At 33.1% G+C, this 14,397-nt stretch overlaps 1 protein-coding gene across 1 annotated transcript; it reads left to right on the top strand.

Moving 5' to 3' along the window:
• Positions 1 to 3,908: 3,908 nt before the first annotated feature.
• On the top strand, positions 3,909 to 11,535 carry LOC134681783 (collagenase 3-like). Its single transcript, XM_063541431.1, has 7 exons — positions 3,909 to 4,108; positions 6,012 to 6,109; positions 6,441 to 6,574; positions 7,101 to 7,176; positions 7,665 to 7,804; positions 8,674 to 8,916; positions 11,288 to 11,535. Exons 1-7 carry the CDS (start codon positions 4,007 to 4,009, stop codon positions 11,479 to 11,481), a joined length of 987 nt encoding a protein of 328 aa, XP_063397501.1. The 5' UTR covers positions 3,909 to 4,006; the 3' UTR covers positions 11,482 to 11,535.
• The last annotated feature ends 2,862 nt before the right edge of the window (positions 11,536 to 14,397 follow it).

Genomic DNA, 14,397 nt, shown 5'->3' with positions numbered 1-14,397 from the left:
GAAAAAAACTTAAATGTGACAAACAAAAACATAAAATCAACGACAAACACAAACATAAGCAACCAGAAATGCACGATTCTGTCACAAATGTATACATCACATTCATGAAATGACTTACATATTAAAACACACAAAACTGTCAGGGTTTCTAGATTTCTATTTTTTTTTTAAATTAACAACCGAATTATCACATTTTAAGGTCACACAGAAGGTCAATCCATAGAATCATCATCAGTTTGGACACCTGCATCTACCGAATTATCATTATCATCATTTCCATCATCTTCGTCGTCATCGTTAGCAATATCAACGATTTGATAATGCTTATATCTACAAGCTTTCGATCATTTACATACAGCTATCTGTTCAGGATAAACCTTCTTGAACACATGAGCATCTTTTGTTGGCACAACCAGCTTAACATGAACAGCACATCAGAATTATCAAAGCATCTAACGCTGGTAGTTGGTCTAGCAAAGTAATACTGATCAAATCGCTTTAAACAATCCAACCATAGTTGTTTGGCAACAGATCAGTGTTGTGATTAAGAGCAGATTTCCAAATCTTCGTCTGAAAGTTGGCTTGTTTAATGTGCTTTAACATTGCATCTTTTGCATTTCAAAACGTTCTGATCTTTATTTATTTATATTTTCAATTTCGTAGCTATATATAGAAAACGAAAACCTCTCGAGTGTTTTAACAACTCTTTGCCAACCACTTCGAAGGTTTCAACAAGCTGGAAACTCCACATAACGTGTAAAAAAGCCGAATGCTTTGCGTTTTTTCGTTACAAGACAAAACACTTACTGAATCACAACCTGTTTTGGCGTGAAATCCTGGCAGTTTAGTACAAACGTTCTCACCAATTTCGCACACATTGATTGCACATTTGATAATCTGCATTTGGAAGATGTATCTGTCAGACTTACAATGTTAGAATTGGTATGCAACTGTGAAAATAGTAAGCCAATACTTCCACATCAGTGTGAGAAGGTTTTTAATAATGGAGTCGTAACCTCTGCCAGCTGCATGTTTTTGCATTTAGAAACATTTTTGTATCGGCTTCTTCCTGATTGATTATAAGCTAAACCATTCTACGCCATTTCATTTTCAACATATTTTTTGTGGCACATACTTCCATGTGATACAAATAATTCAATAAATTCAAGTGTAAATCTATAGGATTGTTTAATATTCTTTTCAAAACCAAAGAAATCAACAAAAGCAACTTTGTTCCCCCCAACTAACAAACATTTCTTCCATTCACAAGAACACGATTGTGATGGTTTATAACTTATCGTAAAGATGTGCCCTCCCAAGAACCTGCCGTTCTAAATTCTTTATGAATATAGTGGGATACTAATCAGCGACAAAATCAATGCGGGACCACTTTTCGAAACTAAAAGGATGGTTTTTAAAATAATAATTGCCAAATCGAAAACAGTGCTTGATATCCTAGTAATGGTTTGAATAACTGCCATGTTGTCAAATATCCACATGCTTTCTTAGGAATGAGTCTTTTCTAAAAGACCACTCAGGACAGATTTTGATTTTTTATTACATGTGTACCATCAAAGATTGCAAGAAACACTGGAAGAGGACCTAATTTAAACTAGAGAACCTTTCGCATAAACAACTATCTTGCCTGGGCTATGACAAGCAGGCGACATCTTTTTTTATCTGCTCTCAATGTTGTGTTGTTCTTATCAGCCATTAAAATGCTTGCCTTTTATTTCCTCTTTTAAAAATGTAAGCAATGATTTTCTTTTGAGTGTTTCGAAGATATCGGTTGATTGTTGAATAAGCCGTTCCGTAATGAAAATTTCTGAAGCAAATTTTCCCTTTCCATACGTGCGTAGAAGGTCGCACATTAATTCCGAAGAAACAACAGAACCCGAGAACAAGCCATATAAGTGATTAGATGTTGTAATGGAATTGGCCAGCTTTGCAGTGTCTGAAACAATTTCAAAACATCAGTTTCGTCTGGCTTCATTCGAGTTTTTCTGAGTTCTTTTTAGGGGGATGTTTCAGGGTTAACCATTCCTACCAAATCTCGACATGTTAAGGATATTGAAGCTCTTTCATGTGCATTTAGCAACCAACGTTTATCAGAATCTTTATTTAAACTGAAACCAACAAAGCCATATTTTTGTATCTCTATGAAACCTAAGAAAGTAAAAAGTATTGCCAAATCCCACAACTGACTATTTGACGTTCGTTCAAAGCGATGTTTGTCGATTGAATGACTTAACTTAAAAAGTATTGCCAAATCACACAACTGACTATTTGACGTTCGTTCAAAGCGATGTTTGTCGATTGAATGACTTAACACTGTTAACACCTTTATTGAGTTCGATAGAGTGCACCTTTTCTGAAGGCAATAAAAATATCACCTTAATTTGTAAATTTTTCATAAATATTTCGTTACATATTCACTTTATAAAATAATTTGTCTCAAAAAAACATCATAAATCGACAATTAAATGTTTGTTTTCAGTTGCAAATTGATAATGCTTACGTGTGAATACATTGAATATGTTGTATACTGAATCAAAGTCGGTAATTGGATGATTTCCGGTATTTCACGAGTATTTGCACGTACATATATTTTATTAAATAATTCATATTTTAGACGATATATAAATACTGCAAATAGTTTAAACATTGCATAATGATTAGTTCTCAAGTTTAATTAACTAAAACGGGTAACTGTATAACGAATTTCTTTATGAAAGGAGAAAATATGCCTTAATTTGAACCCACAAAATTGGATTTTTGAAAAGTAAAAAAAAAACATTATTTTTAAACAAAAAAATTTCCGAGTTACATTTTTAAAATATGATAGTTTTGTATCTATTTTAGTTGCTTAAATCTATACTTTATTTTTTTTTAATCGCTTTATATTAAAAAAATTAATTAAAAATTACTTAGTCGTGATTGCTAAATGAGGGGACCATTGGAAGGGACGTTTTTTATCCTCTTTTGGACACTTTTTTTTTTAGTCTAACACCTTGTATTTTATCAATAAGATAATGAAATTGAATTCTATCAAAAAAAATCGCGGTACCCTGGGGTGTAACACAAACTCCTTAACTAGCGCGCTTTTGAGAACTAGCTGATGGACTATATATAAATACAACCATATATATATGAATTTTGTCTCTAATATAACAATTACATCACAAAAGAAAAAAAAGCGATAGCGAAACGCGAATTGAGTTTGATTTTGCATTTTCGCGTTTTCTCATTTCCTTTTTCGAGTTTTTATGATACATCAGTATTTTGTGTTGATGCCAGATCTTTTCTGTTAAAAAAAACACATTTTGATAAACACGTGACTATTAGGAGCTTTAAATATTGAAAAAAAAAACAAAAAAACTTGAAGACTGTGACCACATGTTCCCATTTATATAATTAGTTTTCGTCGTTGAGATACTGCATTATTGACGGACTACGACTGGTCCGTATTTCCTTTTATTCAAATGACTTTTGTTATTTGGACACTTTCTATTGCAGAAAAAAACCCCATTAATTTCTAAATGTAATATTATTTGACAGCATTGCATTACTTTGTCATGAAGGAGTCCCCCCTCCCCACCACACACACGACCATGACTCGCATCATTGACTATTATAGATCACAATGTAGACTTCAAAATAAACTATTTCAAGGAATCAAAATAATTCAATTAAACGTTAAGAGGACACAAATATTAGAATATTAATATTAATAATGTAAACTCTTTGCTAGGGCACTGTACAGAGTGTTATTATGATAAGCTAATCCTTCTATTTAAATCACATCGAGCTTTAGTAACGGATTTACATGTACATTTGTACATGTACGTAATTACATGTGATTTATTTTAACATGATCAAATATCTATATTTCCAAACAGGATCTTGAACTAAGAAAATATATTAATATGTATCAAAACAGGACATAATAAAATATTATTTCAAGAAATTAGACAAAATTGTGAAAGACTACAGTAACTTATCAAATATGAGATTTTTCAATTGTTTAATATTTTGTTTTATATATTCTTTATCAAATGGAAACTCGGTTCATAGAGAGACCCGACAAACAGGCGAATTTAATTTAGACGTGAGTATGCACTATTGTTTGAATTTGTTATTATTCAAATTGCTTTGAAAATACAAATGTACGTGATATAGTGTCACAGTCAATACATTTTTCATTATTCAAAATTAAAATAAGGAATAGTGAATAGTAAATATCATTCACTATTCAACGTTAAGTGATGAATAATGAAAAATGAAATAGTTTATAGTTCAGTAATAAAATCGTATTAAGTTGAAAAGTGAATAATGCAATAAAAAAAATCACGATGACACTACATGTATATCCCGTACATTTGTTATTCTGAATTGATATAAGGAACAAATTCAAAACCTTCTGTTTTTTTTTAATCCAATAAGTTTCGTATGATAGACTAGTGTGTTTCCCTAACTATATATTTTTTACAGAAATTCCTTAGCTTAATGTATCGACGACCTGAATACCAAAACACATTTAAAAATTTCAATTAAAATACTATGCATTGTCTTTTTTTTATATTTTTCCTTGACCGTTGTTATTCCTCATCCCCTCATTATAGATTTAACTTGTCAGTTGTCTCGCAATGACCATTGGAGGCGTTATGAGGGACCTTGATTCCAAAATACGCGTGAAAATTGAGAAATAGTCAATTTTGAATAATGGAATGGACTACTGCGACACTCCAGCCCCTAATTACAGATATACCTTAAACCTCATTCATCAACAGAGGAACAAAAGTTATATAGTAAATATATTCCACAAGGAATATTACAGGAGTAACGGTGAACATAAATGTCGAAATACGCTTGAACATTAAGAAATAGCTTATTTTAAATAATGAAACGGATTGCTGTGACTCGCCTGCCCCTTATTACATAAAACTTTTCACACCATTTGAAATCTTTTTTACAGAAGGACAAAATGGTTATCCACAAAATGTGCCGCAATGACCATAAGGGGGGAAATGAGGAGCTTAATGCCAAAACACGCATGAAAATTTGGACATAGCTAATACTGAATTATTAAAAATGTTATTCACTCTTTAAAGTGAATGCTGATTATAAACTATTTCACTATCCATTATTCATCACTTAACGTTGAATAGTATAATGAACTCCTTTTTTTTATTCATTATTGACTTTTGAAAAATGAAAAATGCAATAATGAACGTATTTCAGCCCGTTGTTATCAATCAGGAAATTTCTTTGCATGAAGATTAATATAACATTTCTTAGAGTTTAATATATTATGAATTGCATTTCTGTGTGGGTATATTCTGTGTGTCATGCCATATTTCTGGTTTTTTTAATAGTTCATTTCTTTAACACTCATCTCATGCTCTCACCTCTTTTACACTCATCAAAAGCTCTCACCTCTTTAACACTCATCTCATACTCTCACCTCTTTAACACTCATCACATGCTCTCACCTCTTTTGCACTCATCTCACGATCTCACTTCTTTTATACTCATCGCATGTTCTAACCTCTTTTACACTCATAGCATGCTCTCACCTATTTTACACTCATCTTATGCTCTCACCTATTTTAAACTAATCTCATGCTCTCACGTATTTTACACTCATCTCATGCTCTCACCTCTTTTACACTCATCTCATGATATCACCTCTTTTACACTCATCTCATGCTCTAACTTCTTTTACACTCATATCATGCTCTCACCTATTTTACACTCATCTCATGCTATCACCTATTTTACACTCTTTTCATGCTCTCACCTCTTGTACACTCATCTCATGCTCTCACATATTTTACACTCATCTAGTGCTCCAACCTCTTCTACAATCATCTCGTGCTCTCACCTTTTGTACACTCATTTCATGCTCTCACCTCTTTTACACTCATATCTCATGCTCTCATCTCTTTTACACTCATATCTCATGCTCTTACCCCTTGTACACTCATCTCATGCTCTCACCTCTGTTACAGGAATATCTACAGAAATTTGGATACATGGAAAAACAAAACGTTACGGAACGAACTCAGGGAACATTTGGTTCTGCTCCAAGTAGTGCAGTGGCGCTTAGGTAGATATATTACAACATGAGAAACTGTAAGATACATTAAGTCCATTATGCTATAGCGTTATAATTTTGCATGTACATGATATGCCTGATCTTTGATCAAATTAGTCTTTTTAACATTGCCTCGTTAGATTTGTTTGCTGTATCACTTCTGTATCACCTCATTTTTTTCTTTAAAATCATACGAGGACATACATATGCTAATAGTATTGTGTCGTCATTATAAACTGGCATGCTACACTTTCAAAAAGCTTCCAAACGATTCACTTAGACACACACGAACACGCATTTAAAAAGCATTTGTTCTTTCATTTGTTCTCTTTTTTAATTTTAGGGCATTTCAAGGATGGAATAGCTTACCCATAACCGGTACTCTTGACGATACGACGATGGAGTTGATGAGAAGACCACGTTGTGGCTTCCCAGACCCTAAGATACCTATGGGAGAGGTCAAACCTTTCGTATTAGGTATGGCATCTTATCCATACTCTGCTCATTCAGTTTTCATATTACTACCTATTTCCCGAGGCCTATGGTCGAGGAATGATATTACGCCTGATCTGAAAAATAATATGTTCTCTGTAATACATGCATACAAGAAGATATGCAAATATATACATCTAGGTGACAACACACCCGAAAGGTGGATCATGATTAAGTATGCGCATTGTTTATTTTAATTTACTGATTTAAAGACGTAAAAAATTAATTTTATTTTATACCATTGTTTGTTGTAAATTATCAGCTAGGCATGTCTATCAAAATGTTTATTTTCTTCTAAAGTTATTGTGTACCATATAGAACACTGTCTGTTTATAACATTAAATTTATAACTCGAATTTATCGTTGAAAACAACATAATAATTGAAATTTGAAATCCATCAACAGACTGTACTGTGGAGTAATAGAATATCGTCAATTTCAAAAGTGCTACATGTAGGCACATTTAATTATATTTGATAATTATAATTATTTGTTATAATTTATATTGCAGGTCCAAAATGGAACAAAAAGTCCCTTACATACAGAATTACAAGTACTACAACTGATTTATCTTCAGCTCCAGCCAGGTATGTTTTTATATTTGCATAATATGCATTAAACTCAAACTCAAAGGAAGTAATTTGCAACATGTACATGTAGCTTGCTTTTCACAGAACTATCGAACACCTGAATTATATATTATATAAGCCCTAATAAAAAAAAACATCACAAACACTGTCATACATCATGATGTATTAAGAAGATTGCCACGTTTATGTGAATATGGGGTCCCTGTCTGAACAAATATCATATTTTGAATGTGTATGACACTAAGATTAATAGACCTGGAAAAGGGTAGGTTTTAACGAGTCCTTTAACTGGTACGTAGAAAACAAAATAGGTTGATCCAAAGACGTATTGTAAATCCAGTGCCATAAGTCTGTGATTTTGTTTTCTTTGTCTTCTTTAGATTATACTTTAATAGCATCACTTTAAATATTACTATCACTCCCAAAATATTTTTCACAATGATTACGCTTCTTTTCCAAACTTAAATCGGAATTATTTTTTTTAGGTCTGAGCTTGCTAGAGCATTCAAATTCTGGACAGATGTAGCAGATATTGAGATTACTGAAACTTCAAATTCTAACAGTGACATTGTTATATCGTTTGAAACTGGGGATCATAATGATGGTTCTCCTTTTGATGGAGCAGGTAAGATGTGTATGTACGAGGTTTCAGAAATACTGTAAAATTTTGTGTGAGGTATTAGTTATGCGATTGCACATATGATTTGTGAAAACAATGCTAGCATAAGAGTAAGTGACATGAATACAATTGAGAATGAAAATAGGAAATTTTTCAAAGAGAAAACAATCCAACCACAGAGCAGACAACAACTGAAGGCCAACAATGGGCCGGTCTTCAACGAAGCGAGAAAATCCCACATCCGGAGATGGGCCTCAGCTGGCCCCTAACAGAACATGTAATAGTTCAGTGAAATGGACGTCAAATTAAACTCCAAAACAACGAAATAATTTAATATTGAAAAGAACATACAAGACTTAGAACGGCCAAAAAGGTCCTGACTGGGAACAGGCGCAAACATGAAAAATGCAACAAAACAAATCTCACGAAAATGATACCGAATACATGTACATGTAGAAATTTCAAAATTTTTAATCTGCAAAACTGAACAATCTTACAATTTATGTTCTTGGTTTGTTTATTTTCCCTAAAATAGATTCAAAACAACTTCAATATACAATAGGAAAATGTGGTATTACTGCAAAGGCGAGGACTACCTAATAAGACCCAAAATAGAACAGAGAACGTCGTGCCGATTACAATCATATTTGCACTCATCCTCCAATTATGTTTCGCAAACAGTGCACACAAATGAACCACGTGACAATGTTCAGATCAGAAATACCAACGTTTCTCTTTCCCTGCGTGCGTATATCCTTCAACATTGTTAACAAACATTAGTATGAAGCAAGGGTACACATATAGTGATCATGATCATGTGTATCGTCTGTGGAGATAGAACAGTAATACTAGTAACATGAAGTCTAATATTTCAGGTGGAGTCTTAGCTCACGCGTTTTTCCCGACAGGTGGAGTGTGCCATTTTGATGAAGGTGAAACATGGGTTATAAATGGTACAGGAATAGACCTTTTTACTGTTGGTGCGCATGAAATAGGACATCTTTTGGGACTTGACCATTCTAATGATCGAGCAGCTTTAATGTTTCCATTTTATGGTGGATTTGTGGCAGATTATACCATACCAGCAGACGATAGAGCCGCCATTGTTGCTCACTACGGTATAGTAATAATATAATTCTCTTAGTGCACATGCCACTAGTTTCCGTAAAACTTCTGTTATATATAGTACATAGCAAGATTTTGAGAAGTAGGTAAAATATACTAGTCAACACAAGAAACGATACACGTATTTGAAATAAAATGTATTTACCCTATTTATCTACATGTAAAAAAGAAGATGTGGTATTATTGCCAACGAGACAACTATCAACAAAAGACCAAAATAACACAAACATTAACAACTATCGGTAACCGTACGGCCTTCAACAATGAGTTAAGCCCATACCGCATAGTCAGCTATAAAAGGCCCCCATAAGACAATGTAAAACAATTCAAACCAGAAAACTAACGGCCTTATTTATGTAAAAAAATGAACGAGAAACACATATGTAAAACATAAACAAACGACCCTTTATCGAAAAAATTTGACAAGCGCTAATTTTGATCATTGAACAGCTTAATATTTTCCGGTAAATCGGGTCACGTGGTGAGGAAACCCTGTTTCCGGAAATAGCGTTGATTGGATTTCCCATAGGTAAAAATAACCTAACTTTACTCGCTATTTTCTCCGTTATTAATTGACCAAATTTCATCGGTTTTTTTGCGTTTTTATGCGGTAATTTAGAACTTTATAATGAAAATAACTTGATATATGCGTTTTAGTTACTCTTTAACAATGGAACGTGATTAAAACTGTTAGATGATTTGAAACAGTTAGATGATCTGAAACAGTTATGTCCAAGTACGTTTAGTGTTATGCACTACCTTAATTAAGACTAAAAAATGTATTTCGGGATTTATTTTCCCAAAAAGACTTTGTTTTAATGGAATGAAGAAAAGGCACGCATCACACCCGTTCTGATGTTTTTTTGTACTGTTAATTATACTTTATTTATAATAGGTGAATCAGATGTCCATTGCTAACTGGTTCATTGAACCCATTGTGTCAATGACACAATGTGTCAAATGTGCCAATCATTAACCTAACTATTTTTTGCAGCAGTGAGTAGCTAAATATATTATCTGTGGTCAGCTTGCTTGCTTACTGAACCGTGAAGTCATTAATATGTAAGGTACATGTATACTTCCCTTCTTTCGAATCATCCTAGTGTTGTGTAGGGAATTCTGCGAGGATTTTTATATGTACTTCAACAAGTGATTCGCATGGTGGTCACTTGTAGATGTTGTTGGTATTTGAATTGTATTTGGTGGTTTTTTGTTTTGCCTCCTCTCTTTTGGTCAGTTCTTCTACAGTTCGTGTTGGTAGAAGGATGTCTGGACATCTGGGGACTACATGTCGTTGTTGTGGACTGGCTTGGCCACGAGAGTGGGACTCACCCCTTCTTACCCTTTTTAATGAAATAAATAAGACAACTCAATTTGGTTGGAACAAGGATTGTTATGTAATGTAATGTACGGGCCTTATACTTGCTTTTATAGTCACTACTCATTACCCGACATTCTTGTTCCCCAGACAAGATTGAGCTTCTTTTGCAAACGATAGAATGTGTTGCCAAAATATGTATTGCTTCATAATATGCAAATTGTATTTATTTGATTTTGAAAAGCATTTGGATTTTTATTTCTTATATTAAATAAAATAATATTTTTGGAAGAATTTCAATTTTTGATCTTTATAATAATTGATAATTAAAGATTTGTTAAACTTTAATTAGTATCTTGTGTACGTCAATCTTCGTATGATGAATATCTAAACTTTTTGATTGGTTATTAATAACAATCTTGTGTGCCTTAATGTATTACTGAAAATTCATGATGCTGTAGTATATACACATTCTGTGAATATGGTCATAACTTTGGATGTAATATCAATTCGACATACATCTGTCCGTCGACCTAGCAACCTTCTAAACGCGTGCCAAATAACTAATGAGATTATTGACTTGTACTATTTTTTCTTATCATACATCTAAGATAGTGCTTGTTATTCGCTATCTTCTTTGTGTGTTTTCTTCTTACTTTATTTTCCTATATCAACGAATCATTTGACATTTATATTATCTTTTACTTGGAACTATCTTAATAACCTATAAACCTATATTTTTGTTTAAATAAGATCTATTTTATTTCAATTTCTAATTATTTCTAAAAGTGTCCTAAATCCTTTCATACCATTCCTAGTCCTACAAACAGATATATTGGTTATAAGTCTAGTCTATTCTTAAAGGAGGGTAGTTTATCTAACCTAATAATGACTTCACGGTTCAGCTAGCAAACAAGTTAACCAACGATATTGTCTTTAGCTATACACACTCAACGAAATCGGCTGTAAGTGGGAAGATAAGTTTGAAATCGGCTTCTGCAATTTTACATATATTCCTTATTAAATTTCAAATATATTTTCTACAGGTGCAAGAACTACAAGCGATGGCGTCACCGAAAGCAACGCTGTCACGCAAAGTGCAATGATTACAGAATCAACCAATGATATGGTCACGAATGAGCCAACCAGTTCAGCATCACAAGTAATAAGTGGAAACCATATCACGTCACTCATCATGATAACTATCTTATATCATTTTGACGTCTTCAACATTTCATAGATTGAGTGTATCCATGTTTTTTACAAATCATTACGAATAAAATAGTTTCTCGTACTTCTTAGTAATGGTACATATATGTTTATAGTTACATTAGATGTATGTTTCATTATAATACTTTATTTTGATGGGCTCACTGCACATCACGTGTTCTTCTTACGTAATTGCATTACACAATAATTACATTTGATGTATAATGTTTCATTATAATACTTTATTTTGATTGGCTAACTGCACATCACGTGTTATTCCGTAAGCAATTGTATCAGTCAATAAAACTATTCATTCATGATAACACGTGGTCCCACAATAAAGTGCACTGGTGAATAAAATACAAAAATTATAAAATTCGTATTTTCGTGATCATAGCAAAAAAATGTAATTATAAGTATTGGATGCTTCATTTGTACTTTATAGGGTTGTAAAAGCGTTGACCGTGCGCACATTTTTAGAACGAAGAGCTTCCGCGCTTTATACAAAATGTACTTCGGTCAACGCTTTTACACCCCAATTAGTTTACAAAAAGAAGCATTCAATTCTTAAATAAAACTTATCATTCATGATAACACGTTGGCCCACAATAAAGTGCACAGGTGAATAAAATAAAACAATTATAAAAATTGTGTTTTCATGATCAAAGCTAAAAAATGTAATTATAAGTATTGAATGCTTCTTTTTGTAACTTTATAGGGTTGTAAAAGCGTTGACCGTGCGCACATTTTTAGAACGAAGAGCTTCCGCGCTTAATCCAAATTGTACTTCGGTCAACGCTTGTACACCCAAATGAATGATACAAAAAGAAGCATTCAATTCTTAAATAATATTTTATCAGTACTCGACGTATATTCTGTTTTCTCTGCTTTCGGAGTAGCTGTGTTGACCAAGATTTATCGATGAATCTCGAATCAAAAGTTGTAGGACAATAACAAACACGAAGAGTTACTGTATTGCAAGTTAATAATTTGACAAAGAGGCTCAGGCAAAATGAGGATTAAGCCCATAGAGAGTTGGACGACTTATTTTCGTATCAGCAGGGTAAGTACTCTGCAAATTCTCTAGTAAGGTATACGTTTCGAATGCCTGGACATTTGCGTGAATTTGATGAAATTGAAGGTTTTTACTGGTAACATTAACGGTGGTGCATTTCTAGGATGTAGTATATACACGATGCATCCTACTTCTCTGTATTCCACTTGACGATTTTAGAAACTAAATTGACCAGCCATGCATTATTCCATTGAAATTGTTTTGCGTGTCTTTTCTTTGTTTTCAAATAATTTTGTATCGTTGGGTAGTAGTCTGCTGCTTGGTTGACGTATTAACCACACACCCTTTGCATTGATATCCGCAGTAACGCCTCTGTTGGTATAAAAAAAGGTGTGGTATGATTGGCAATTTGACAACTCTTTCCAAAAGACCAAAAGACACAGAAATTGCCAACAATAGGTCACCGTCCGGCCTTTAAACAAGGCCCATACCACATAGTCCGTAATAAGAGTCTTCGAAATGAAAAATATAAAACAATTCAATTTAAAAAAACATAACGGCCTAAATAATATACAAAAAAAAAAAAAAAAAATGTGTAACAAAGACTGATGAATTTTACGACTTGACTTAGGACATGCACATACATGGATACAGAATGTGTCGAACCTGGCACAGTAATGTAACAGTACAACATAAGAAAGAACTACAAAAATCAATAGAAAAAGGCTTAACTCATCCGATGGTTACAAACATAGATACATCCTCTCAATAAAAGACACTATAAATACAGATCTTAGAGGACTCGCAGATATTAACATCAGTCTTTGATGGGTTTTTTTCCGATCTGGGGTTGATTTCAGATTTTGTTGAAAACTATGAACCATGTTGGAATCTCAGCGGCGTTTTTTTGTTCTAATAGAGTTTTATCTATATGGAATGATATGACATCGTATAGGATTTTCAATGAAAGAACGTTCCATGTGTGCACATGGAAGCCTTATACTTTTTGGAAATGGCCTGGCCCGTGATATTCGAATTGTATCCTGAGCGTTATTAATTCTATTTTAATAGGACAAATACGGTCATTACAAAACTGAAGCGAGGACGGGTATGTCGAGTGCATGTATGGCCGTTCTTTTTTACTCCCTGTTAGGTTCATTCTAACAAATCCCGTAGCTTACATGGATTATTTCGTAACTAATCGCTAGAAAAAATCTGTTTAATTTAAGTCAACCTTTTATAGAACACTAGTTTCCAACCATTTGAATTTAATTATGTGATTATTCTATACAGAAAACAAGAGGCAAATAAAAGTTTCCAACCATTCTTGTTTCCTTATGTGATCATTCCTATGCAGAAAACAAGAGGCAAATAAAATAACACTTTAAAAGCTTGACATTATAAGGTTGCATGTTACTGTATGTCGCTGATTAAAATCTGAACTAAAAGTTGATTTAATTTTTCAATTTTATTAATGTTCTTTTTCTATTACTGTATTGGTGTGTCACTTTGTCTCTTATGGAGTGTTGTGTCATTTGTAATCATACCACATCTTCTTTTTCTTATATCATGAACACTGTTGTTACATCTAGCTCCAAAGACCAACTTTTAGCTTAACACACGTTAAACCTCCTTGACTAATAACGTGTTGTACACGTACACGTACACAAAGTCATCAATTTGAAGGATGAGAGGCTACTTCGAATTTCGAATTTTGATATATAGCAGATGTTCGCCAACAGTATAATTCATAGTAAAGACACTACGCCAGCATCTAGCCCCTCAAATATGACGATTGACTTATAAATAATGTTTCAGCATATAAGCATACCTTCCTATCAAAGTGGTGCTAAGCTTTAACATCAAAATGTTCCGTAATAACACTATATTGTCAATTTGATGTAATATTAGGGAAGAAAGAAAAAAATGTTT

This window comes from Mytilus trossulus, chromosome 8 (assembly GCF_036588685.1).
Source record: "Mytilus trossulus isolate FHL-02 chromosome 8, PNRI_Mtr1.1.1.hap1, whole genome shotgun sequence".
NCBI lineage: Eukaryota > Metazoa > Mollusca > Bivalvia > Mytilida > Mytilidae > Mytilus > Mytilus trossulus.
The sequence above is the reverse complement of the archived record's forward strand: the minus strand, read 5'-3'. Positions and strand labels throughout refer to the sequence as shown.

Bases quoted from the DNA above. Each gene is read 5' to 3' on its own strand.
- LOC134681783 (XM_063541431.1), top strand. From the start codon at position 4,007: ATGAGATTTTTCAATTGTTTAATATTTTGTTTTATATATTCTTTATCA. The intron at 6,110-6,440 runs GTAGATATATTA...TTTTAATTTTAG, and splicing joins AGTAGTGCAGTGGCGCTTAG to GGCATTTCAAGGATGGAATA. The intron at 6,575-7,100 runs GTATGGCATCTT...TTTATATTGCAG, and splicing joins GGTCAAACCTTTCGTATTAG to GTCCAAAATGGAACAAAAAG.